General features: G+C 47.6%; 1 protein-coding gene across 1 annotated transcript in view; it reads right to left on the bottom strand.

The window, feature by feature from the left end:
• The window catches only part of BACH2 (BTB domain and CNC homolog 2), a 335928-nt gene that overhangs the window by 11608 nt on the left and 297681 nt on the right, over window positions 1-26639 (bottom strand). The window contains exon 4 of the mRNA XM_054721928.1: window positions 4541-6139. Coding sequence (XP_054577903.1) covers window positions 4541-6139 — 1599 coding nt within the window. The remainder of the gene's footprint in view (window positions 1-4540; window positions 6140-26639) is intronic.

Here is a 26639-nt window from a genome sequence, read left to right on the forward strand (position 1 = left end):
AAATGGACCTGTAAACCAAAACAAGATACCACTTCAGATCCACTAGAATGGCTATCATAAAAAAGATGGACAATAATGAATGCTGGCAAGGATGTAGAGCAACTGGACCCCTCATACACTGCTGGTGGGAATGTAAAATGGTGCGGTTGCCTTGGAAAACACTCTGATAATTCCTGGAAAGGTTGAATAGAGTTATCATGTGATTCAGCAATTCCCCTCCTAGATATGTAACGAAGAGAACTGAAAACACATCTACAAAAACTTGCGCACAAGTGCTCACAGCAGCATTATTGACAATAGCCCCAAAGCGTAAACAACCCAATGTCACCAAACTGAGGAACGGATCACCAAAGTGTGGTATGTGCACACAGTGGAATATTATTCAGCAACAATAAGAAATGAAGCAACTGATACATGACATTGGGGGGCATATCAATGGTAAGAATAAACCTTGAAAACATGACGTTCAGTGAAAGAAGCCAGACACAAAAGGCCACAAAGTGTAAGATTTCATTGACAGCCGAACTCAGCCTGCGGACTGAAAGGTCCCAGGTTCGATTCCGGTCAAGGGCATGTACCTTGGTTGCGGGCACATCCCCAGTAGGGGGTGTGCAGGAGGCAGCTGATTGATGTTTCTAACTTTCTATCTCTCTCCCTTCCTCTCTGTAGAAAATCAATAAAATATATTAAAAAAAAAGATTTCATTGATATAAAATGTTCAGCGTAGGCATATTTATAGGAGCAGAAAGCAGAGTAGTGGTTCCCTGAGTTGAGGGAGGACACCGATGGGCATGTTTCTTTCAGGGGTGATAAAAATGTCCTGGAATTAGAGTGGTGATAGTCATATAATTTTGTGAATCATTCAAAACCCTTGACTTGTTCACTTTAACAGGGTGGATTTCATGGTATGTGAATTACACCTCAATTTAAAAAATGAACCTGTGTGAGATATACGTAATAAAATTAAAACATTATAGAAAGACATAGAAATGAAACTTTCCCCTATACTCCTTCTCCCCAACTTTGCCTCCCATTTTCAGTCAAACTAAGACTTTGTTATGCAAAGTGTTACTTTTGTTACTTCATATGACCTATTCATTTTTTCTTCATTGGAAGAAAAAAAATTTTCCAAACTGACTTTTTATGTAAATAGCAAACCGAGAAGTCATAAAGAAAAGATAACAAGTACATAAAACTTAAATTTTTTTTTATATAGAAGATACCATAAGTTAAAAAAACACTGGAAAAAAATATAGAAAACATTTATCAGAAAGGGTTAATATTCCTATGTTAAGGATTAAGGATTCTATACATTGATTTAAAGACAACACGAAAGAAAAATGGACAAAGATGTCAACCTCATTAGCAGTCATCCTTTTTTGATTGGCAAAAATTAAAAGGACGGTTCACTCCTACTGGCGAGAACAGGAGGAAGTTGCTAAAGGATATGGGAATTGCTACAGCCTTTGGGGAGAGTAGTTAGGCAGTATTTAATGAATGAGCATAACCCTTAACCTACTTAAGGAACTCTAACCCATAAAAATAAAAGCACCACCACTAAATATAGTCACAAAAATATTTATTGCTGCGTTTATAAGAGGGGAAAAATTGGAAACCACTGGAATGGCTGTTGAGAGATGATAGATGAGTAAATTGTGGTTTATGGGACTGATGGATGTTAAAGAAGCCACATGTGATGGACCTAGAGGCATGTACACAGGAGACAGCTGTGTGAAAAAGCAAGTCACTGAGTAATTATACTGTAAATGCCATGAAAGTAAAACTCAAGCCTCTAGAGACGTGAATATGTGTTTGTATGTTGTTGCAGGCACAGAGAATTTGGTGTGTCGGGAACTGGGTATGCTGTTTGATTATTTTTTTTAAAAAAAAGTAAGTTTAAAAAGCTGATTGTTGATAAAGGACAGTATTGTGCTAACTTAAGCTTTTTTCAGAGCTAGGGAATCATTAGAAAGGATGAGAAAGGTCAACACTGATGAGATGAGAGAGTTAACAGGGCAGGACTAGAACATGTTAAAGTAGGCTAACACCTCTTTTGCTCCTCAGAGTTGAGCTGCAGTACTGGACAGGCTGAGGTGAGAACTCTTTCTGGCTTCTGACTCTGATCTCTCCTAAGGAGAGAAGTTACTTGGAAGAGAAGTTACCTGCACCTTACACAAGAGCAAACTGGGGCAGAATCGGCCCAGTACATGTTGGATTCTTCTGGATCAGCGCAGGGAAATGAGTTATGATTCACATTGTAAAGGATTTGCCTTCAATGTTATTACAGGGCACCACACTCCCACCTGGGTCAAAGGAACTCCCGTAAGCAAGTTATGAACTCAAAGATGAGCATGATGCTGAGTCCCTGAAACAGTTCTTGGAAAACCTAATCTCCTCTACTCTAGGAAAACTAACATGTCAGACTGGGAAGAACCTTAGCTTTCCTGTACCCATCCTGTCCTAAATGTACTACCAAGAGGGGCGAAGTATGATTTCTCAAATGGCACAGAACTTTGGTAAATGTCACTTCTTCCACTGTTTAGATATTTAAGAACCCCAATTAAAAATAAGTAAAAATAAAGTATTTCTTAAAGCAGTGGTATTTTTCAAGGGGAGACGAGTCCTGTTCATGACTATTTTTATAGGTTGAATGAATCCTCCTTTAAACGGATTCATGTAGAACTGACAAGCTCTAAGGCAGACGAAAGATATGGCCCAAACATAAGGAAAACCATGGGCTCTTGTCGGTGGCATTTAGTTCCAAGAAGTGGCTTTCAGCTCTCTTTTGAGATAGTAGAGAAACCACGGAGCTTTATCTGAAACTGACAGTTCCCTGAGCATGTGGAAATGTCATAAAAACATAGCCCGTTGAGTGTAACGGCAGGCTCCTCTTGAGGGAGGGGCAAAAAACAAAGATTTGGAGGCTCATTGTTTTTTGGCGAGATTAAATCACTATGTGGACGAGCCAGACCCAGTGACGAGGCCTCTGCATCAGGGGCGCTTGTGGAAAGCTTCAGGGGAAAAGACAACAACCTCACAGAAGTGATGCGAGGGAAAGGAGTGAGTGAGGGGAGAGAGAGCACAACCTCCGGCTGTTCTCACAAGACTTCCGTCCTCTCAGGCTAGAGACACAGACATGCCGCTGGCTTGGCACGAGCCCCCACCCAAACCTTAGGGGATATGGTATAGTTGAGTAGATATAGTTCCCATTCAAATGTCCTTTAACTCAATTAAAGCCTGTCTTTCTCCATTTTTTTTTTTTTTTTTTTGGCCAGGCAAAACGAACAGAGGGCTATCCAGCAAAACAAGGCAGTGACCACAGGTTATTTCTGCAGTTGGCACCGAGGGCTTTGGAGTCTATTGTCAAAACATGTCCGAACTAAAGCCTCGGGTGCTTCTCGCCAATCTTGCAGAGACAGCACGTGGCTCTGTGAAAAGCCACCTCACCCGTGTGGCATTTCCGCTGCCTAGTTGGGTTAGCGTCCCTGCCTTACTAGAGGCTGACATCCAGGGAGCGCAGGCCTCCTGAGGGCCACGCTTCGTCTCCTTCTGTGTTTTTTGAATAAGCAGCTCTGAAGAGGGACTTCTCACTAGATTCGCTCCCTCTGGCTCCAGAGGCAGGTCTGAGACACAGGTGGCAGTCTCAGGTTGGTTCCTTGTCAACCGGTTAGGCAGTGCCCGATTGTGGCACAGACTCCCTCCTATCTTCCCAGGGGCCTCTGAGGTTATGGGGGAAGGGGAAACATATGGGGTGTCTGTGTTTTCTCTCCTGAGCCACGTGAGTCTCGTTGACGACGTGGCTGGTGTTGCTCCCTCTCCCAGCATTGGCGAGACACGGATGGAGCCTGGCAACTTTTATCGACAAAGCACTTTGCTTTCAGAGTGGACAGAAACAGGCACTCAACCCCACTGCTCCCCAAAATGACTTCTCACCATTTGTGGGGAGCCTGGGAAGTGGTATGTGATTAAGTGACGTGTGACTGATTACAGTGCTTCTGCCAATGACCCTGAGCCCAGAAGGGATGGGGCGCTGTCCATCTGCAGCGTTATGGACACGGGATGGCCCCAGGGTCTTGTGTTGATAAGGAAAACTTAAAGGGTGCTAGAAAAGCACTTGTTTAGTGTGGGTCTATCTAGTTTGAATTGTTTTTTTTAAAGTGTTTCCGTATTTCCCTTCACACTGAAGGGGGTGAGGAGCAAGGACGAAGGTGATGGGTACAGCATCCTTTCAGGGCAGGTGGAGAAGGAGCAAGGGAGGTCGGAAGTACCCCGGCATGCTTTCATGCTTTGTTGCAATAAGCAGTTTGCATCTGCTAGTTGGCTATTAAATCTAGATAAATTTCAAGCGCTTTCTAGGACAAAAGTGATTAATTTGGAATCAGTTTGAACCATCCATGAAAGGGGAAGGCAGTCCCTTTACCGTAACCTTTAATTGTGGCAAATAAGAACACTCTGTGAGTGGTGGGGAGGAGGGCAGGGAGAGTCCAGATAAAGGACTGAGAGAGTGGATGACATGCTTGAATTTAGGCGGGTTCCCTACCTCCTGGCCCCTGTCCTGCACAGGACACGACTCACTGTCTGCTTCCGAGAACGATCCGGATTCGTCACTGGAGTTGGTTCCGTAAGACTGCTCACATTTAATTTGGGGTCGGACTTGGTTGTACATTCCGTCTCCCATCAGGCCTGGTTCCTGATGTTCTGTGGCAAGGAATCTGGCTCCCTGGGAACAGGGTGAGGAGGAGAACTCACAGAGAGGGAGGCTGCAGGGCGAGCCCCCGCTCCCGTCCTCCGCGTAGGAATAGGAGGAGCACGAACTGGAAGTCCTGGTCCTGGTCTCCAAGGGGGGCGAGCGAGGGCAGACCTTGATTGGCACCGGGCAGCTAGTGTTGGGCCGCATCCTTCCTGGCAAGTGGTCGGCCATCAGCCCACCGTGGGGGTAGGCCTGCGAGCTGGGGAGGGACTGGCCAGCCCCCACCCACAGACCCTTTGGCACCGGCTCGGAGAGGTCTTTGTCCAAACTGCTTACCCCAGAATACGAATGCACCGAAGTGCTCACTTGGTCACAAGCGCTCGAGGAGAAGATGACACTTCTCCGGTCCAGCTCTCCTTCCTGCTTACAGAGAGCCTCCACCCCAGGGCCCTTGAGGGGCGACCCCATCGGGAGGCCGGGCGCATCCTTCGGGCCCACGTGGGCCTGTCCATAGTTCCCCGCGAAGGGGGCGTAGTCAGTTTTAAGGTCACCCTGAGTGATGCCCTTGTCGAAAGGGCACGCGGAACTCCTGGCAAAGTGCTGCTGAGACGTGCTGGGCAAGCCAGACAGCTCCGCACTTTTTGTTACGCTGAACAGAGACCTCAGGCAGGAGGGAGAGGCCAGGGTCCTGGACCTCTCCAGGCAGGCGGCGCCCGAGGGGGGCGCGGGCGCGGGGCTGGGCTGCTTCCGGTCCATTTCCACATCCCCGGCTCGGTCCTTGACCTCAGGCTCATCCCCGGACAGGCAGAGCGTGATGCTCTCTTCCTCGTTCTCCTCGCTGGGCGGCTCACTTTTGATCTGCCCCACGGCGAGCCCGGGCTTGAGGCTGTGGCCAGAGCCGTCTTCGCTGAATGTGCTTGCAAAACCTGAGGTACTGTGCGACGGTGCATTGTAGACATTCTTGGTACATGCAAGCTGGTATTTCTTGTATCGCGGGTACTGCGTCAACGCGTCCTTTTCGGAGCTCCCCTTGGCGTCCGCGGGCCCGTCGGACTCGGGCACCAGCAAAGCCTCTTCCTTCTGTGCTCCCGGGGCGGCCGCGGCCTCGAAGCTGGCCGGGTGGGGAAGCGTCTGGTCCCTGGGGCAGGCCACCTTGGCCGTCTCCGACTCCATCGTCTCCTCCTCCTCCTCTTCCTCCTCCTCCTCCTCCCCCGCGGAGTTCTCCTGGTCTTCGCGGGGGCGCGGGCAGGCCGTGTCCTTGCGGCACACGAACAGGCCATCCTCGCTGTTCAGGAGCTGGGTCTGCAGGAAGCTGAAGCAGGAGTCCTCCAGGTTGTGCATGCGCAGGAACTCGGCGCAGCGGATGACCTCGCGGATGTTTTCCCTGCTGAGCAGCAGCTTGGCGGTGTAGGCGAACTGCAACAGCGGCCCGAAGCCCCTGGCCGTGACCTGCAACACAAACAGGGAGAGGGGCCGTGAAGTCGCCGTCAGCACCGCCATTGTCCCGAACCCCTCAACTGAAGCAAGATAACCAGACAGGGCTAATGTCCCAGAACAAAGACTGCAAAGGAGCAGTTAATCTGTCCTGGGTCAGCAGCGATTGCAGTGATTCCGCGGCCGGTAATTAGCTGCTCGGTTTCATCAGCGGCACGGAGAACGGAAAGTCACCAGGGTCAAGTGGCTGCACCGGGTGACAACGGGTGCAGTGTGTACACTGATGAAATACCCTGGCGAGGATGCACGGTGACGGTGGGACGCCCGTTCATGTCCCCCCCAGTCGGCCCCGTTGAGAGCCCTTCTCCATCAGGAGCGCGCTGACACACTTGTTGCAGCTGCCCGGAGCCAGAGGCGGCGTTCTGGTTTGCTCGTGAACCGCACAACCGGTAGGGTGGCCCTGCTCAAAACCGAAAGCCTGTAGGGTTTCAAAATCGTCTCTCCTCGCAAGTTTAACGGGAGACAGGAAAAGCGACTCCCATTTGGCTCATTCATCATGGCTTCTAGTTGGGACTTCTCAGTCATCACGTCATACCCGATCTTACAGTGACACCGGAGACGATGACAATCCAAAGCGGTGTTCTCCGCAGGAAATGAACTCCCAGCCCGCAAAGAATGGGGGTTAGAGAACTAAACAAACGGGCTGCCACTGGAAAGGCTGAAGCTGCTGAGTGGCACAGGACAGGGGCTAGTCCTCCCCTAATTATCAGCAGCAGCTTTGCCACACAGCTGTCTTTCCTGGTAAATCAGGGGCTGAGCCTGCTGTCAGGTGCTGCTCATCCACTGTATTTTACACAGATTGAAAATGTGCTATTTATGCACATACACAGAAAATAACTTAGATAACTAGAAATACATTGCCCAAGGCCAATTGTTTTTTTTTTTTTTTCTTTTTCTTTTCTCCTGATGGAAGTGGATTAAACTTGCTGGTATTTGGGGCAGGCTTCCTTACCCTCTATGCAAAACCAGGCATCCTTGAGGTTCTTGCAAGCACTGCTGACCCCATTGGGAGGGGCAGCAGTCTACAAATCAGGTAAAAGAAGCCATTGTACAAGTGAAATATCTGCTAGGGGAAAAGGCGGAGAGCAAGAGGAGCTGGCAAGCTTTGTGGCCGACTTCCACATGTATTAAATTCACCACAGCACACATAAGAGCCAAAACTCTTATGAGGACTTATGTCTGCTGTTCACGATTCAACTCGGACATCAGCTCCTCTGGGAGCCCTCTCCAAACCTCCTAGACAGAAGGAATGACACACCCTCTCAGCCCCACAGCCAGAGTGAGGCAATGTGGACCCTGCAGGGCAGCACTGGTTTTATGTCGCTGCATTCTTTCCCATAAGGGAAATTTCTTAGATACAGAACTGAATGGGATTTTAATCATTAAGAATTTTGAAGGACTTTAAATAAAATTCCAAATAAAAAATTCTCTGTCAGATAATGAGTCCTGAGATATTTGGTTAAAAAAGAAATACAACAAAAACCATGACTGTTAGCCCCACATTAGAGTTTTACAAGGAAATCATTGCCATCTCAGTTCTGTTATACTTAACTAGTGACCTGGTGCACGAAATTTGTGCACATTAAAAGGGGATTAATTAGAGGAAATAATTTAATATTGCTATTTGCCCTTTCTATAATAGAAGTGTCAGAGATGAAAGAAAATTAGTAAAATGTATATGAAAACCTTCCTCCTGTTGGAGTCTGGGGCTCACCACAGGACCCAGAGTCAAGTCCCCGCCCACCCACATGCACCTCAAAATCACAAGAGACCCAGACCCGGCCGGCTCCCCCGCCCCGCATTGGGCTAGATCCACCTGGCCAGTCCCACCCTTGTCAAGCCCTGCTGGGCAGGGGGCACAGCCTCAGGTCCCCTGGCCCAGCACCGGGAGGGGGGCGCAGCCTCAGGTCCCCTGTCAAGCCCTGCTGGGCGGGGGCACAACCTGAGTTCCCCCGACCCAGCACTGGGGGGTGCACCTTGAGGTCCCCTGTCAAGCCCTGCTGGGTGGGGGGCGTGGCCTGAGGTCCCCTGTCAAGCCCTGCCGGGTAGGGGGAGGGCATAGCCTCAGGTCCCTGCTGATTGCTTGTTAAGGCTCCTTATGGGAACTTGGCCTCAGCTGTTGGTGCAGCCATCTTTGTGATGGAGTGATGGTCAATTAGCATATTCCCTCTGTATTAGATAGGATTGGGTCTGTTTCTACCATTAGACAGCAAGGTCCTTCAGATCATGGATTGTTTCATTTCTCATTGTAACTCTGCATCTAACTAGGGTCTCCCTAACATGATAGATGCCTGAGAAAACTTGCATATTATTGAGTATGTCATAAGTCTAAGTGTGCCTGTATGATACAACTACAGAAGCTGACAACACTGCTTGGTAAGTGTTGTCTCAAATTATGTTTGGGGCAAGGCATCGAGTAAACCAACATACCAACCCTAACCAATGCATGCAGGCCAGGCAACAGTCCTTATTTGTCCAGTCCCCTAGAACTAGTATTAAAAAGGAGCTCATCTAACCTACAGTTTTGTGGTCTACTAAGCTGACATCATATTACAACAAATGTAATACTGTCCTATTGCCATTTATCTTAGGAACCTTTAAAAGGGATGCAAGAAAAGAAGTGTGTATTTGTAAGTAACCAAAGACGGCAACGAGAATGTCACATGGCCAGTTCCTCATTGTAACACAGCTCCACCACAAAGAGAGGAAAGGCAGAATCAAGGCAGGGGTGACCCTCCGTAAGTAAGCATCTCTGCTCTGCTCCTAGGCAATCTGCCAGAGGCTGCGTGGGTAATGCACATTTTTAGTTTTGGCAGATGTGCTCACTATACGGGAAATGGGGAAAACTCAACTCAATGCTATTTATGTTTTCTATACAGACCTCCTCATACTCTCATTCTCATCACCATCTCTCTTGGAGCTGGAAAAAGCTTCCCCACTCCGGGAAGAGCTGATGCTTCAACGTGTGAGTTGGACGAGGATGCCAGTGAGCACAGCCTCCACATCCCAAACCAAATCACCAATGCTTTTAGACTTAGGAGAATGATGAGCTTGAAGTGATCGTCAGATGGTCATGAAAGAGTCATGAATAAAAACAGGGGTATACACTGTCCTCCAAGCTCAAGGTCAGGGGAAATGGTGCCCTCACCATGCAATTTCAAGAGTTAGTCCATAACTAGCTCTTCTCCCACATGGGTTTAATCCTGCTTTGTCATATTCAGTTGCTCAGCTTCTGTGTGCGGGCTCTGTCTAGTGAGTCAAAGTTCTCATTCATCAAGCATCTCCTGGGGCCCACCACTGTGCTAGCTGGTTTCTGTAATGCCCTGCAAGGAGGGCATGATTGCCTTTTAAAAATGTTTTTATTGATTTCAGAGAAAGGAAGGGAGAAGGAGAGAGTTATAGAAACGTCCGTGAGAAACATCGACATCCCCTTGTGCATGCCCCCTACTGGGGATCAAGCCTGCAATCTGGGCATGTGCCCTGACCAGGAATCGAACAAGCAGCCTACTGATGCATGGAATGACATTCAACCAAGTGAGCCACACTGGCTGGGCTGCCCTGTTTTGTAGTCAAAGAAACTGAGAAAGAGGTGAGGGAATTCATCCAAGGTCATAGAGCTGGGATTCCAATCCTAGAGCTGTGAGGAATGGATAAGAACAAGACCTAGACATATGCTCATGAAATCTACAATTCAGCTTTGTAGAAGAGGTATTAAAACAATGAAAAGTTAACTATTAAGTCACAATGTAAGTCAATGATGGAAGGGTTCTCACAAAATTACATAATTAATTGTCAACTGAGAAATCCAGAGCAGCTTCAGGAGAAGAGGAAACTACTGAGAGGGAATCCCGTGAACACTGGTGAGCAGGACAACCTGGAATGCAATGAATTCCCGCTGTCTATGTCTGCTTTGGGTCACGGCTTGCTTTGATACAACGGGTACCTTCTGAATTGCCACAGGTGTCCCTCCCAGGAACCCATCTCTGGTGCACCTGGGCCAGCTGTAACACCTCCAAGTGCACAAAACAGAAAGCAAGTGCCCCTCACACCTGCAGCCAGAGGCTTTCTAAGTATTGGTTTAGCTCCATCTTGAGTAGGTTACACTATCTTCCCATTTTTAGGACTCATTAAACTCACCAATTATATTCATAAAGCAAATGTGAAGCCATAAGCTATATGTTTATGAAACTGTGACTACAAGTCAGCCTTGTTATTTACTTTCTTTTTTTTTTTTTTTTTTAACAAGCAAGGCTCTGATAATGGGAAAAAATAAGAAGGGATGGGTGGTGGAGAATCTTCCACAAAACTAACGACCCATAAAAATGTTATTTAAAAAGGTAATGATCAGGAAGTTAAAGTGGAATGAAGTGGACTAGAAATAGCACACTAGTTTTATCTCACTGATGTTAATGGACTGTGTTCCACTGTTCTAAGGGAAGCAGACGTATCTAGGCTAAAATTCACTAGTCAGGAATGGCCTTACAGGCATGATAAACAAATGCAAAATACAGTATTAGTGACAACTTGGGAGAACAGTCTTGTATTTTGAATGAACTATTTTGAATGGAACGTGTTGGAGAGTATTTTTTCTTCAATAAATAACTACCTGGTTCCATAATGTGCTCTAGATGAGGCTGAATCACACACTTGAGGTAGAAAGGAGTGTGCACGGGGGGCTAAGACCTAGGAGAGGTCTTGGTTGCTTCCAAGGAGGCAATGCCCTCATCTGGGAGTCGGCATACACAAGGCAAGTGGCACTGACCTTCAGGTCTCAGGCCTGCAAGAAATCAGGTCAGACTACCGAAGTCCGCACGATGGGGTGAGTCCACATGCTGCTAATGTGTTGAAAATTTGACTCAGTGAAATGATGACCCTAATCCTGTATTCCCCTGGGCTGTCAAGTATCATCTCTACGCTGTTGACGGAAGGAAGATGAACTGACGAAAACTGAACTGGCAGGGGGCACGTATTGGGTGCTGTTGGCAGAGCTGGGACACTCATTCTCAGGAGGTGCCCAGTTTGCTGCTGGACAGAGCTTATGAAAGGGAACTTCTAAGTCTCATCTTTCTGGACTATTCAGAGATCAGGCATTGGGAATTTTTATGAGACTTGGAACAGCATTCCCTTCTTAAGCCATGTGATTAAGATCTCCTCAGTTGTTCCGGCAGTGTAAACACACGGCTGTAGCATTGAGCGATCTGTAGACGGCTGATCCGACAAATCAGGAGATCTGGTGGCTGCTCCCAGGAGAGAGGAGGCACACTCAAGGTCCCTTAATTACATCCTTACACGACGGGGAACCGTTTACTCTTGGCAATACCATGCACATTCCCTGATGAAGCTGGATTTCTCCTACACTGGCTTATTATTATTATTATTACTATTATTATTATTATTAATTTCAGAGAGGAAGGGGGAGGGAGAGAGAGAAACATCAATCGGCTGTCTCCTGCACCCTCCCCACTGGGGATTGAGCCTGAAACCTGGGCATGTGCTCTGATCAGGAATCGAACTGTGACTTCCTGGTTCATAAGTCGACGCTCAACCACTGAGCCACACAAGACAGGTACTGGTGGGCTTTTGAAAACACTGTGGCCACTGACCTCCCCTCTCGGTTGAGTTCTGCACAGCAAGGCACTTGTGAAATAAAGAAAACAACACTGGTGACAACTCACTCTTCCTCCCCACCCCAACACCGCACTGCATCCCACTCTGTAGGATGAAGACTGAATTAGCAATGAGCTGTCACTTCTAATCTGAATTTCCTATAATTTATATCCATATTATCACACTTATCTCCCCAAAGCAGCAAGCTATACAAGCATACTATGCTCAGGACATATTGGCTAAATTAATTTAATTATTTCAACAAAGCTCTTGGTCATTTAGTTACTATTTTTCGCTTACTCATCCAGTCATTTATCAACCATGTATCAGGCACTCACTGTGCACTGTGTGAGGTCTGGGGAAACAGCTTTCTTAGATTCAAATTCCAGGCCTACTGTGTACCAGCTGTGTAACTTGGGCTGGTTACTTAACCTTTCTGTGCTTAAGGTTCTCCGACTATAAGACAGGGACACCAGTGGTGCCTGCCTTGTAGTAAAAACTTTGGAACAGGGTCTGGCATTGAGCGACAACTATTACTACAGCTGTTGTTACAAAGAAGACTGAAGTATAGTCTCTTTCTCCAAGGAGCTAAGAGGGTGACCAGGGAGACAAACGTTCAATACAAATGTCTACAATGGAACCTGAGTGTGTTACAGGTATTTGCAGGGTACTAAGGAAGGACGTGCTGGGGGCATCAGCGTAACTACTAGAGGTATCAGCCTAAGTCTTCCTAGAGGAGGTGACCTTTGCCCTGAATCTTGAAGGCTGAGTTGAAGTTCATCAGAAAAAGTTGAAGAAAGTCATGGCTGCTCCTTCATTTCCTTCAGGCTCTTCCTTAAAGGCAGCTTTCTCAGTGAGGCCTCTCCTGGGCCTCTGTTCACAAGTGCCCCTCCTCTGCCCTAACACTAAGACAGGCTACGAAGTGAACATATGTGTTGTTCAGAGACTATTACGAATTTCAAGATGATGACAGCAGAACCTTAAACCAAGTACTGGATCCTTCTGAACACAGGTCCCTGTGCAATTGCGCGCGCGCGCACACACACACACACACACACACACACACACACACACACTACCTATCCCCTGCAGTTGAAACCGGTTTCCTGATTTCAGTGGGGGTGATGGCATCCTAGGGTGGAGGTCAAACAGTGGAACTCTACTAGTATTTGAGTTAAACCCCAAAGGGTAGCTGGCATGCTACTGTGATCACAGTGTAGGTCGGTGGTGACTGGCAGGATCATGGGTATCTTGAACTGAAATACATGATATTTCTTTTTTTTTATTAGTTCAAAAAAAGAAAACCAGGTAGGTTAAGCAAACAATGACCTGACCTGAGTCCCCATTATCAAGAGGCATGATCTGAGACTCCCCGAAATTAATTCATAGGATTATTGTAGGATGGACCCTACAATAACTCACACTTTCCCTATAATTTCTCCTGGCTCAAGGGTTTGCAGAATGTACATCTTGTAGGTCCTCCTAAATCGGGAAATACAAACTTCTTTTAAAATAAAATTAAAAAACTTTAAAATCATTCCAAAATTGTTTAGGTCAGAACCAAATCCATCCATCTGATCTATGTACTAAAATAGCATTATTTTAATACAAACAGGAAAATCTAAGTAGCTGTGACCAACTACTAACTTTAACATCTGACAATATAAACTCATAAACTGCTTCTTTACTATTTATTGTCTCTCTGCCTCATGTCCATTCTTGTCATGTTCCCTCTTGTAATGCTGAGGCTGGGAGTTTATAAACTGGGGTTCCCTGGCTCCTTGTTACTGGATTCTGCCAATAGGGGGCACTGGTGGGAGATCAGAAGGTGGGAGGAAAGCAGAAGCTATGCCAAGGTTTCTTCTGTTTCCTTCTTTCTTTCTTTCCTTCCTCAGTGGTGTGTGTGGAAGAGGCTGCTCCGGACTTCCCGCTGGAGTGCCTGGAAGGGCCGTTTCCTCCACAGATGCAGCTCCTGAGGCATCGGCCCCTCCTCCGCGCTCACAGGTCCCTTTTGTGCCCTCCTGCCCTAGCAGGGGTAGCTGCTTCCTGCAGTCATTAATCACTGGGTTAATTCTCCTTCCCCTTTCTGTCCTTCCAGTTTCCCAACACCTGTGTAACCAATTCCCTGTTTTATATCCCCTCGGTTTGAAACACCTGGCATGGTTTCTGTTTCCCTGACTCAATCCTCATCCATTTTTCAATCGAGGAAGTAAAAAAAGGTGAAGCCCAGAAAGCCCAGAAAGGTGACGGGAGTTTCCCAAAGTCACACGGCTGGTCAGCCAGGGCTCAACGCCAGTCTCCTGACTGCAGAGTTCAACTGCCATGCCCCCTTCCTATCTGTTGCTGCTTCTCTGAACTGAACCAGGAAAGAAATGTATTTCCTATGGAAAGACGTTATTGTGAGTTTTATGACACCCTCTAAAATATTCAGGTTTTTTTCCTTTCAAATATTCAGTTTTATATCGCTCCATCCAAAGGAGGCTGGTCAGCTGGAAGTGGTCCTTCCGTGGCTATGAAGAAGGGTGAATCTCACACTTGATTCTCGTGCCTTGTTAAACTTTGGTCTGTGAGGTAGTGGCACTTATTTTATTTCCCGCAATGACTTGTTGAAAGAAACATTAATCTCTACTGTTTCATGCCTGGTCCTCTCTCTTGGGAATGTATGAGCATTGTGATCAAAAAGTAAAAGGACACTTAAAAATTCTTTTGTAGTTTTAACAGATTTTAAAATAATTATTTACATTCTTCAGAATCAGTGCCTAGATTTCTCTTAAAAAATGAAGATAATTGCTAAGTCCCTCTGTTGCCCTGTAAACCCTAGGAAGCGTTTTTATCACATATAAATTTGGTAGATTAGCAGGATCAGCTCAGCATCAGTCCTTAGAATCTGGATGACATGAAAGCCGAAATGTGTTTCTCCATGGGGAGCCTTGGCACCAAAGCTTTGTTCCAAAGTAGAAAAGCAGCCTGATAAAGCTGATGTTGAGAGGGAACAGCATGCGTCCCCCACCTGTGTCAGTCAGCTCAGAATCATCAGCTGGACCTGCTCCACAGGTATATACACTGAGTGGCCAGATTATTATGATCTCTGAATGCATAATAATCTGTGTGTGTGTGTGTGTATACATATACATATACATACATATGTATAAGGCCCGGTGCATGAATTCGTGCATGGGTGGGGTCCGGCCAGCCTGGCCAGGGCGAGGGGACATGGGCGGTTGTCCAGACTGCCTGCTGGTTGAACTCCTGGTTGAGGGGACAATTTGCATATTAGCCTTTTATTATATAGAACATACACTGAGTGGCCAGATTATTATGCGTTCAGAGATCATAATAATCTGGCCACTCAGTGTATATCTGATTGTCACAGGGTGGATGAGAACAGAGAAGGGGAAGCAAACATTCACTGTCTTTCCTGAGAATTAGCAATACCTTGACCCCGTGGGACCTTCATTTCACTACCCCTCATCTTAACTCCTTCATCTGTGGCCTTAATTACTTTCTCATTCATGTATATATAGTTACATTTCTCAGGGAAGTGACAGGCAAAAGTTACATATGATACAAACATAAGGTACTGTTTTCATATTTACGTTAAAAGCATATAATAAAATAGAAAAACCTCCCTTCTGAAACATTATATAATGAACTTCATGGAATAATTTTTGAAAACTCAATTTCGGTATAAGTGTAGATCCTAAAATAGGTATAAGATGGTAGTAACTTTTTACCTTTTTCAGTGTAAAATGAAAGTGAAAAGCATCCCACTCACCAGCCAGAAAGTAGTAAAACCTGCATCTAAGTTTACAGTTTCATTTGAAAAACTGCCTCCAACAGAAAACTATTTTTAACATGATTTAAAAAATTACCTAATTTCCATTTTAAATGACCCTCTCCCCATTCAGGAAATCAGTGGTCTTCGTAGACCAGAATTTCTTTGAGTCAAGGTTTGACTTTACCTCATCAATCCCTCTAGTCATTTCAAACCCACCATCAACTACTTGATCTTCAACCAGAAACACAAAACATTTTTTAAGGTTTCTAGTGCTGAGAAGTTTAGTCCCTTGTCAGAGCCTTCTAATGGCTCTTCTCTCAAGCCAAAAATTCCCACTCCTGACACCGAAGTACCCTCCTCTGAACCGTTTTGAGTTTGACTATACCCCCTGCAGAGTATCTGGACTGAGTGAATGCTCCATCATTGGTATAAAGGACAGAACCATCACCTCCCTGAGTTTAGATCCTATTTTCTATGAATACCAACAAAGATTTTTTAATTGTCACTTATTATTTACTAGAGGCCTGCTGCACGAAATTTGTGCACCGGGGTGGGGGTGGGGCGTGGCGGTGTGTGTGTGTCCCTCAGCCCAGCCTGGGACATCTCTCTCACAATCCAGGACTGCTGGCTCCCAACCGCTCACTTGCCTGCCTGCCTGATTGCCTCTTAACTGCTCCCCTGCCAGCCTGATTTCCCCTAACTGCCCTCCCCTGCTGGCCTGGTCACCCCTAACTGTCCTCCCCTGCAGGCCTGGTTGCCCCAAACTGCCCTCCCCTGCTGGCCCGGTCACCCCTAACTGCCCTCCCTTTCCAGCCTGGTCGCTCCTAACTGACCTCCCCTGCAGGCCTGGTCACCCCTAACTGCCCTCCCCTGCTGGCCTGGTCGTCCCCAACTGCCCTCCCCTGCAGGCCTGGTCACCCCCAACTGCCCTACCCTGCAGGCCTGGGTCCCCCCAAACTGTCCTACCCTGCAGGCCTGATTTCCCCCAACTGCACTCCCTTGCAGGCCTGGTCCCTCCCAACTGCCCTCACCTGCTGCCCTGATTGCCCACAACTGCCCTCCCCTGCTGGCCATCTTGTGGCAGCCATCTTGTGTCCACATGGGGGCGGCCATCTTTGACCACATGGGGGCGGCCATCTTGTGTGTTGGAGTGATGGTCAATTTGCATATTACCTCTTTTTTATATAGGATGGTGTTGTCAATTAAAATCTCTGAGCTTTTTTTTCAGCATGTGCTACTGATAAGCCACATGTCCATCATAATCTTGCAAAATTGATTTTTTGACCCAAGAGTATATAGTTGTCTAGATGTTTAGATTATGCAAGTTGCTCTTCAGTCACACTTTGAAGATTCACTTTCTTCCTTGTTTTTGAAAGAACTACTAGTATGATACCCTTTTCTGGTCTATAGACTTCTGATGCTTTCCTGGACTCCACAATTCCTCAAAGAAATTGACCATAACAAATTGTGCCATAATCATATCTAATTTTCCCCTGTAGTTTAGGAGTTTTACTTCATCCAGACTGCGAGCTTAGATGTTTTCATATTGTTCAGCTACCTGGGGTTTCCATTTCTTTCTACAAGTTTTTCTCACTTTTCCATCTAATGAACATAGCTTCATGAGACTGGACTTGGCAACAACTTCTTGGATGTGGTACCAAAAGCATAGGCAACGAAAGCAAAAATAGACAAGTGGGACTACATCAAACTTAAAAACTTTTGTTCATCAAAGGACTCAACAGAGTGAAAAGGCAACTTATAGAATGGGAGAAAATATTTTCAAATCATTTATCTGATAAGAGGTTAATACCCAGAATATATAAAGAACTCCTACAACTCAATGATAAAAATATCAAATAACTTTAATAGATTTATATGTTTCTCTAAAGAAGATATAAAGTATCCAACAAACATATGAAAGGGTGCTCAATATCATTAATCACTAGGAAAATGCGAATTAAATTCAACCAGAAACAAAACATTTTTTAAGGTTGCTAGTGATGAGAAGTTCAGTCCCTCATCAGAGCCTTCTGATCCAGAAAGTAGAATGGTGGTTACCAGGGATGACATCTCTTTTACAATGCTAGTACTTTTGTGAATTCCTTGTAGTCACTATTATTAGGAACAAAATAGCAATTCTACCCTTGAATTGTCCACCTTCTTGAAGGTGAAATTACCAATAAAGCAAATCAGTAACCACTCAGGTATTATATTAGTTGAAGAGAATTCTGGTAGCTATTCACACAGTTGAAGTTCTGCACCATGCCTCTCCTTTGCTCTAATTTTGTAAGTGGAAATAGGAACATGGAATCTGAAATGGCCCTCACTATATAACCCCAAATGAGCTCCTACACCAATAGCAATGCTGCCCCTCTTTCTTCTCCTCTCCTTCTACTACTCTTCTGAGGGCCCCTGCCCTTATGCTTCTGGACTTGCTTATAGAGCTTGTGGACATACACTGCTGCTCTGCATTTCTCCTCATAGCCATATTTCAATGTGATATCCTTTTGCTCATCAGGTTACTTGGGTTACCTCAGAAATTCTACTTATTATTCTGGTGATAATCTCCAATTAATTTTTTAAAAATATATTTTTATTGATTTCAGAGAGAAAGGGAGAGGGAGAGAGAGATAGAAACATCAACGATGAAAGAGAATCATCAATCGGCTGCCTCCTGCACACCCCACACTAGGGATCGAGCCTGCAACCCAGGTATGTGCCCTTGAGTAGGAATCAAACCATAACCTCCTGGTTCATAGGTCTATGCTCAACTATGCCCATGGGGCCAATTTAATTTTTTATTACTCCTGCTTCACACATTGTTGGATTGACACTGGAAACTAGAAGAATTGCTTTTGTATTCCCCTTCTCCTTGGTTTATCCAATTATTTACCAAATATTTCACACCTTCATATCACTGTCAAACCTGCTTGCTTCTGTAATAATTGGTGTCATGAGTTTAGCAGGATATTCATCTCCCCCACCCCCCTTCTATTTAAATCACGGGCCTTGTGCACTGTAGGTTCTCCATAACTATTAGTTGAACTGAATTGCACTAACCCTAGTAATGCCCACTGCAGCAGACAATTTGAATCCCTCTTTCACACGACAATCCATCACACATTTGAAGACATCTGTTGTGCCTGGTTAGGGAAATTTTTTTTCTTCAAAAACCTAAGTTATATTTTCCATTGAAATCAAAACTGAAGGACTGACAGATCGCATATCTCTTATGAAAAATGTTATTTTCTTTTTGACCTCTGGAAGCAAGTGGGTTTACACTCCATGATTACTCCAGGAGCTAGGAGGACTCGGTGCCACAGGAGAGGACCCCTGGTCTGTAAGAGGGGAAGGTAATCCGACCCTGATTACTTGAGAAACTCTGCTGCCGTTTCCCCCTTTCATTTGCAAAGCAGAAATAAATAGGGACATGCTGAGGAAATGTAGATAATACACTTGAAGGGCTTTCGAGGCACAAGCACTAAGATGTGCATCATCTCCTCCAGCAGCAGGCTTTCCTCTGCAGTGGAAGGGGGTGTTGCTGTGCCTTACACATGAACAAAGCTCCAGATTTCACCTTATAGACATGGTTTATACAACAGCAATAACAGTACTTCTACAGTCTCCTTCACTGAAATCCTTTACTAACCACCACATAACAGAAGCTGAGACTGGTTACCCAAGGCTGTCCAGTGAGTTGGGTGGGGTAAGTGCATATATGGAAATCAGACCAAAGGGACCATACACCTCTGATTTCTCCTCGTCTTTCCTATTTCCATAATGTGCTCTGCCCATGGGGAAGAGTTACTGCTGATACTATGCAAGCGCCATCTGTGCTCTGTGAGGATTTAAACAGCGGCCGACACAATACCCCCATATGTGCATTGGACAATGGCTGCCCTGAGCTGGGAACTAGCAGACAGGACATTAGGCTCTGTAGCCATTAGTGCTGCAGAAATTGTTATGATACAATACCCACACTCCTGGTTTGTCACTCAGCCACTGCCCCTCCCCTCCCCTTGAATCCTAATCTTTTCTATTTGTGATTCCTGTTGTCAAGGGAGGGAAAGAAGAGGGTGCCGATTCTATCCATCAGCATGGCCACGGCTACCGTTTGTGCCCAGGTCTGTCTGTCTCTTGTCCTGCAGCCTTCCACAGGCTTTCCTGCGACATTAGGGCTCTAGGCTGGCAATTGACATCACTGCGGACTGGGAACAGGCCTTGCTGAGAAGACCTCAGAGTGCTGGAGATGAAGGCAGCATTCTGTTTTCAACACGGTGTCATCTTTGGCAGCATTGCTGCTGAAGCTGGTGAGGCAGAAACGCCCAACAATGAGTTGTTGTGTCCAGTTTCTGTGCGGCTGAAACACACTTTTCACGCTAACTCAGAAGATGGTGATAGAAGGATACAAGTCACAGGTGCAGCCAGGCTGCACCCTGGAAGCTGTTCTGGGCTATTTTGAACGGTGGCTTGAACTGTTTGTTATAAAGACCTCTTTCCTTATAGCACCTAACTAAGAAAACACTGCAAATAAAGACACCCAAACATCCTGAAGGGAATCTTTGGTTTTTGACAAAGACCAAATCTTAAGAACACCAGGTATTCCTGTTCGGGATGAATCCGATTTGAGAGTTCCTGTATGATGCCCGTTAAGGTAATGACAATGCCCAGGGGGGTTCCAGGGTGTTGATGGAATCTTAGTCACGGAGGTTGGATGTCAGAAACCTAACAAACCAAATGGAAAGCAAGCCCTCCCGCTTCCTTGCACCATTACAGCGGGACGTATTTGGCTCGTGGGAGGGAGGATCGCAGAACTCAGCCACAGCCACTTTCCAGAACGGTGTATCTTTGAAACCTCAGCTGAGCTAGCAGGTGTCAGAACGCCATCGTCATTTCTTTCTTGAACAAGCGTAGGCGGCCAGGGCCCAAGAATCTCTAGGTAGAGTCATCCTTGAGGTAAAAGTACTAAGACTCAAAGCAAAAGGGAAAACTGTCACTTCTCTGCTCATGACCTCTCCTCTCGGTTGACACCACCTCTCCTCCCTCCTGCACCTTGATGATCTTTCCGGATCGCTGATCACAGGGAGGCTGGGGAGTCTTTGGGGGATGTTCCTGACATGGGCTGTGTTTCAAGCAGCAGTTCCCTGCTTTAGAGAGCAAACTTAATTCTCTTCTCTCTGACCTCCCTGGTTTCCCCCAATGCACTCCTTTTTAGTCTCATCTTGTGATCCTCTTGGGCCAGACTGCCAGCTTCTCTCCTGCCTTCTAGCATTTGCTCAAGCTGTGCTTATGCCGGGATGCAATCTTCACTTTGCATCTCTGGTTCAAACTGTACCTGTCACATATGTGCCCAACAATGTGGAATGCCAGGGCCAGGGAAACCCTTGCAAAGGAGGTGGTAACTAAACTGGACTCCCACCCCCCTGGACAATAGCTGCTGCTCACAGACCACCAGTGTTAGCTTTTAATCACATGAGTGTTGTTTTGCTTTATTATCTGAATGTTGTGCCTGTCTTGATTAGAAATTCCTGCAAGTTAAGGACCAAGTCTTACATACTTTCACGTGATATCTACATGTATTTTAATAAATTTGTTAAATAGTTGCATTGTAAAGAAGAGTTTGTTAGTTACTTTTAGAAGGCAATTCATATTACACATTTAAAAATAATTAACAGCCTGACCAGTGTGACTCAGTGGTTGAATGTTGACTTATGAACCAGGAGGTCACAGTTCCATTTCCTCTCAGGGCACATGTCCAGTTGTGGGCTCGATCCCAAGTGGGGAGTATGCAGGAGGCAGCCGATCACTGATTCTCTGTCATCATTGATGTTTCTATTTCTCTCTCCCTCTCCCTTCCTTTCTGAAATAAATTTAAAAAATATATTAAAAAATAAAAAGAATTACCAAAAGGTCACATTTTCATATCAACCTAATACTGTAGTACTAAAAAAAGATTAAACAATAGGAAATCATTAGGTCATAGAGAAGTGCTGGGGCCATGAATCCTTTTGTGTATATACCAGGTATCTTGCATAAACAAAACACTACTAAATAACCAATCCAAAAATACTTACTTGAGCATTTGCTATGTTGGGTACTGAAGTGAATTTGAAAGAAGCAAAAAATATAGTTTTACCCTGGAGGAACTCACAATGTCTTATTCACAGTCAGAGAATAATTAAATTGCTGAGACTCCTGGTGCAACAGAAGACAGGGAAGAATGAGAGCATGGGTTGTCTGATAGCACTAAGCTTGAATCTGAGCAGGCTGGAAGACTGGGGCACAAAACCTATGCGGTCTTCCGTTGTCCTCCAAATACTGGGATCCTGCCAAGACAGCCTGGGGGCTTTCTAGGAAAGGATCTTCCATAAGCATTTAGGATTGAACACCCTGCTCTATTGAGAGAACCAGTGCCCTCCCCCATCTAAGTGAAACCTCACCTGAGCCTCGTAAAAGGAATTGCCATGGCAGAAAAAGGAACGATCCATGGGAAGAGGCTGACAGTGCACAGAGTCACAGAGCAAGACAGATGGGACTTCAGGAGAGGACACGGCCCCTCGCCGTGGGAGCTGCAGGACTGAGCAAACAGGACTGCAGGCTGGTTTGAAAATGAAGACTGGGGGAGTTCAGTGGGTGAGCAAAACTGGTTCTTCCATAGTCTGCTCAGGGGAATATCAGAATTTTATAGGGGACTCTTCTAGCCCAGCTTTAGAAAAAGCAGAATCCCCTTTTATACTAAAGTAGAAAAAATGACATAGTTAGCAAGGAAGGTATTTCAGAAAGTCAAATGGGGAAAAAAATAAGGTAAACAGGTAACATTAGGAAATGTCTAAGAAACAATTGCAACAGGAGAAAGAAGGCAGGCAGAGTCAGAACTCAAAGGTCGTGTCAGGGGATGCTGGGGGTCCAAGAGTGCTCCGAAATCTGGCCTCTCTCTTGAGGGCGAGTCACCAGCTTTGTGACGGGGTCTCCCACTGCCTCAGGCACCGCCAGCCAGCCCCGAAGACCATCCCGTACTCTTCCTCTCGGTGGGAAGAGAATGTAGTGTGCTCCTCACAACAGGCACAGAGCAAACACCAGAACACTTTATCTGGCATATGGAAGGAACAGAACGTCAAAGCGGTTTTTATTGCACCTGACCAGATAATTAGGTAATTAGCCCTGTGAACGGATAGGGCACATCCTGCGAGAATCTGTGTATCTCCAGGGAGGCATAATTCCAAATATGTACTATCAAGTGCTTTTTATTATAATTTTTTTTCCTGGAGAGCATTTCATTTCTCAAAAAAGGATGCCAGGCATGTTTCTGTTCCGCGCCAGAGTGGCCCTTTTTCACTTAGTTAAGCTGGACAGCAAACAAGGAAAAAGCGGATCTGTTTCTGGTCCCCTATGGATCTTACAACGTGCCCTGCAGGCTGGCTGGCTTCTTTGTTCACATGCCAGGCCCCCACCTGAGGAGTGGAAGGGGCACAATTCTAGAAGCATGGTCTTGCTGAAGGGCAGACAAGACCAGGAGAGGGAGCACAAGGACACAAGATGTTTCTATATCTGGGTCACAGGGCAAGTCATAGAAAGAGGGAAAGGCAAGAGAAGTAAATTGCCTTAAAAAATATAGGTGGATTCTGAATGGTGTCCTTTTTAGGGGGGAAAAGGAATGTGAAACCTGTTTGTTCACCAGAGAGAATAAAATGTTAGCTGATTACATTGACTGGAGACCAAAAGCCATTTTACTTGTTCTTAGATTGTCCTGGATGATAACATAACCTTATGAACTGCTGAATCTGTCAGCAATGAAGAACACTCTGTAGCTAGCCAATCCCCTTTTAGCTCACCTTCATCACACAGTGATAAGGGAGCAGATGCGCCAAAATGGCAAGCGTGCAGCGTGATGCAGAGCCTAGTGGATCTCGGCTACATGACAGTACTCAGCTGCCTTAGGTTTGCAGCTGAGGAATCCATGTCACCCAGCATGAGGCAGTGAGACCAGGCATTCTCCCCACTAGGAATTCACTATATGGCATGCTGCTGGTGACCACCTTTGCAATATAGGGCACAGATCACTTTATTCCTTCCACAAATACATATTGATCTCCTCCCATGGTTCTGCAGACTCTCAGGTGCTGGTGGAGGGGGGGGGGGGAATAACAATGAACAAGGAAGGGAGGGTACCTAGTCTGAGACGTTCTAGACAGATGGGACAAAGACAAGTCAACAGGTAACACAGCTTGGTAAAAGCTGTAATGGGGGTGGTGGTGGTGGGCAGTATGGGTGCTGACAGAGGGACATCTAACTCAGGAAGTGACATACAAACTGAAACCCGAGTGAGGACTAGCCAGGTACTGGGTGGGAACAGGTGTTGCATGAGGAAGGAAAGGCGTGTGCAAAGACAAAAGAGAGAACCCAGTACACGATGTGGTGTGGCATTGGGGGGGCCACAGGTGACCCTGGAGAGATGAGCAGGGCGAAGGCCAGGGAGGCCGTTCTATGTCCCGTGCAGGAGGCTGGCCAGCAACAGAGAGCCCATGGCATCTATCAAGCAGGAGATTATTTGGGAGATTACTCTGGCTGCATTTGGGGAATAAGCTGGGCAGGGGCAAGCCGGTCACAGAAGTCCAGGCACCAACTGTGGCCGGAACGCAGGCAGTTGCTGTGGCAAGATGTAGACAGATTAGAGAGACCACTAGGAGGAGGAGTTGGTGATGTGAACAAGTTTTTTTTTTTTTTTTTTTTTTTTAATTTCTTTATTGATTAAGGTGTCACATATTTGTCCTCATCCCCCCATTCCCATCCCACCCCTCTCCCCATGCATGCCCCAATCCCCTGTTGAACTTAACCGTTGGATAGGCTTATATGCATGCATACAGGTCCTTTGGTTGAACTCTCCCCCTCCCCCCACCCTCCCCCTCCCCTCCCCTATCCTCCCTCTGAGGCCCGATAGTCCGATCGATGCCTCCTTGCTTCTGGTTCTGTTCTTGTTCCTCAGTCTATGTTGTTCATCATTTCCTCTAGATGAACGAGATCATATGTCACTAGATATATACTAATAAGAACTGAATGTGAGACGAGCAATAATATTTATGCTGACAGGTAAATGAATCAATCTGTAGCGAGCTTCCCCCTGGACCAACAGTTCTTTTGAGACCCAATTTCGATGTCCAGTAGTTCCTTATGTGTACATGTCAGCACTGACCCCTCAGCTCTGGATGGTGGACAAATGGTGGTAACGGAGGTCCGACTCCCTCTGGTTTGGTCTCGGCCGAACCCAGGGGCACGGCGTCACCCAGACTAAGGGGCACGTGGCCTCACCCATACCCAAGGGGCACGTGGTTTCACCCGGGCCTGGGACCCAGCCTCACCCGGATGGATCCAGGGGCGCACGGCCTCACCCGGACCCAGGATCTGGCTTCACCCGTACCCAGGGACGCTTGGCCTCTCCCAGACCCAGGGGCACGTGGCCTCACCCGGGCTTAGTTGCACAAGGCCTCACCTGGATCCAGGGACACATGGTCTCTCCCGGACCCAGGGACGCTTGGCCTCTCCCAGACCCAGGGCCACATGGGCTCACCCGGGCCTAGGTGCACGAGGCCTCATCCGGATCCAGGGACGCATGGTCTCACCCGGACCCAGGGGCGCTTGGCCTCCCCCAGACCCAGGGCCACTTGGGCTCACCCGGGCCTAGGTGCACGAGGCCTCACCCGGATCCTGGGACACATGGTCTCACCCGGACCCAGGGACGCTTGGCCTCTCCCAGACCCAGGGCCACTTGGGCTCACCCGGGCCTAGGTGCACGAGGCCTCACCCGGATCCAGGGACACATGGTCTCACCCGGACCCAGGGACGCTTGGCCTCTCCCAGACCCAGGGCCACTTGGGCTCACCCGGGCCTAGGTGCACAAGGCCTCACCCGGATCCAGGGACACATGGTCTCACCTGGACCCAGGGACGCTTGGCCTCTCCCAGACCCAGGGCCACTTGGGCTCACCCGGGCCTAGGTGCACGAGGCCTCACCCGGATCCTGGGACACATGGTCTCACCCGTACCCAGGGATGCTTGGCCTCTCCCAGACCCGGGGCCACTTGGGCTCACCCGGGCTTAGGTGCACGAGGCCTCACCCAGATCCAGGGACACATGGTCTCACCCGGACCCAGGGACGCTTGGCCTCTCCCAGACCCAGGGCCACTTGGGCTCACCCGGGCCTAGGTGCACGAGGCCTCATCCGGATCCAGGGACACATGGTCTCACCCGGACCCAGGGACGCTTGGCCTCTCCCAGACCCAGGGCCACTTGGGCTCACCTGGGCCTAGGTGCACAAGGCCTCACCCGGATCCAGGGACACATGGTCTCACCCGGACCCAGGGACGCTTGGCCTCTCCCAGACCCAGGGCCACTTGGGCTCACCCGGGCCTAGGTGCACAAGGCCTCACCCGGATCCAGGGACACATGGTCTCACCCGGACCCAGGGACGCTTGGCCTCTCCCAGACCCAGGGCCACTTGGGCTCACCCGGGCCTAGGTGCACGAGGCCTCACCCGGATCCAGGGACACATGGTCTCACCCGGACTAGGGATGCTTGGCCTCTCCCAGACCCAGGGCCACTTGGGCTCACCCGGGCCTAGGTGCACGAGGCCTCACCCGGATCCAGGGACGCATGGTCTCACCCGGACCCAGGGACGCTTGGCCTCTCCCAGACCCAGGGCCACTTGGGCTCACCCGGGCCTAGGTGCACGAGGCCTCATCCGGATCCAGGGACGCATGGTCTCACCCGGACCCAGGGGCGCTTGGCCTCTCCCAGACCCAGGGCCACTTGGGCTCACCCGGGCCTAGGTGCACGAGGCCTCACCCGGGTCCTGGGACACATGGTCTCACCCGGACCCAGGGACGCTTGGCCTCTCCCAGACCCAGGGCCACTTGGGCTCACCCGGGCCTAGGTGCATGAGGCCTCACCCGGATCCAGGGACACATGGTCTCACCCAGACCGAGGGACGCTTGGCCTCTCCCAGACCCAGGGCCACTTGGGCTCACCCGGGCCTAGGTGCACGAGGCCTCACCCGGATCCAGGGACACATGGTCTC

This window comes from Eptesicus fuscus, chromosome 10, assembly GCF_027574615.1.
Source record: "Eptesicus fuscus isolate TK198812 chromosome 10, DD_ASM_mEF_20220401, whole genome shotgun sequence".
Taxonomy (NCBI): domain Eukaryota; kingdom Metazoa; phylum Chordata; class Mammalia; order Chiroptera; family Vespertilionidae; genus Eptesicus; species Eptesicus fuscus.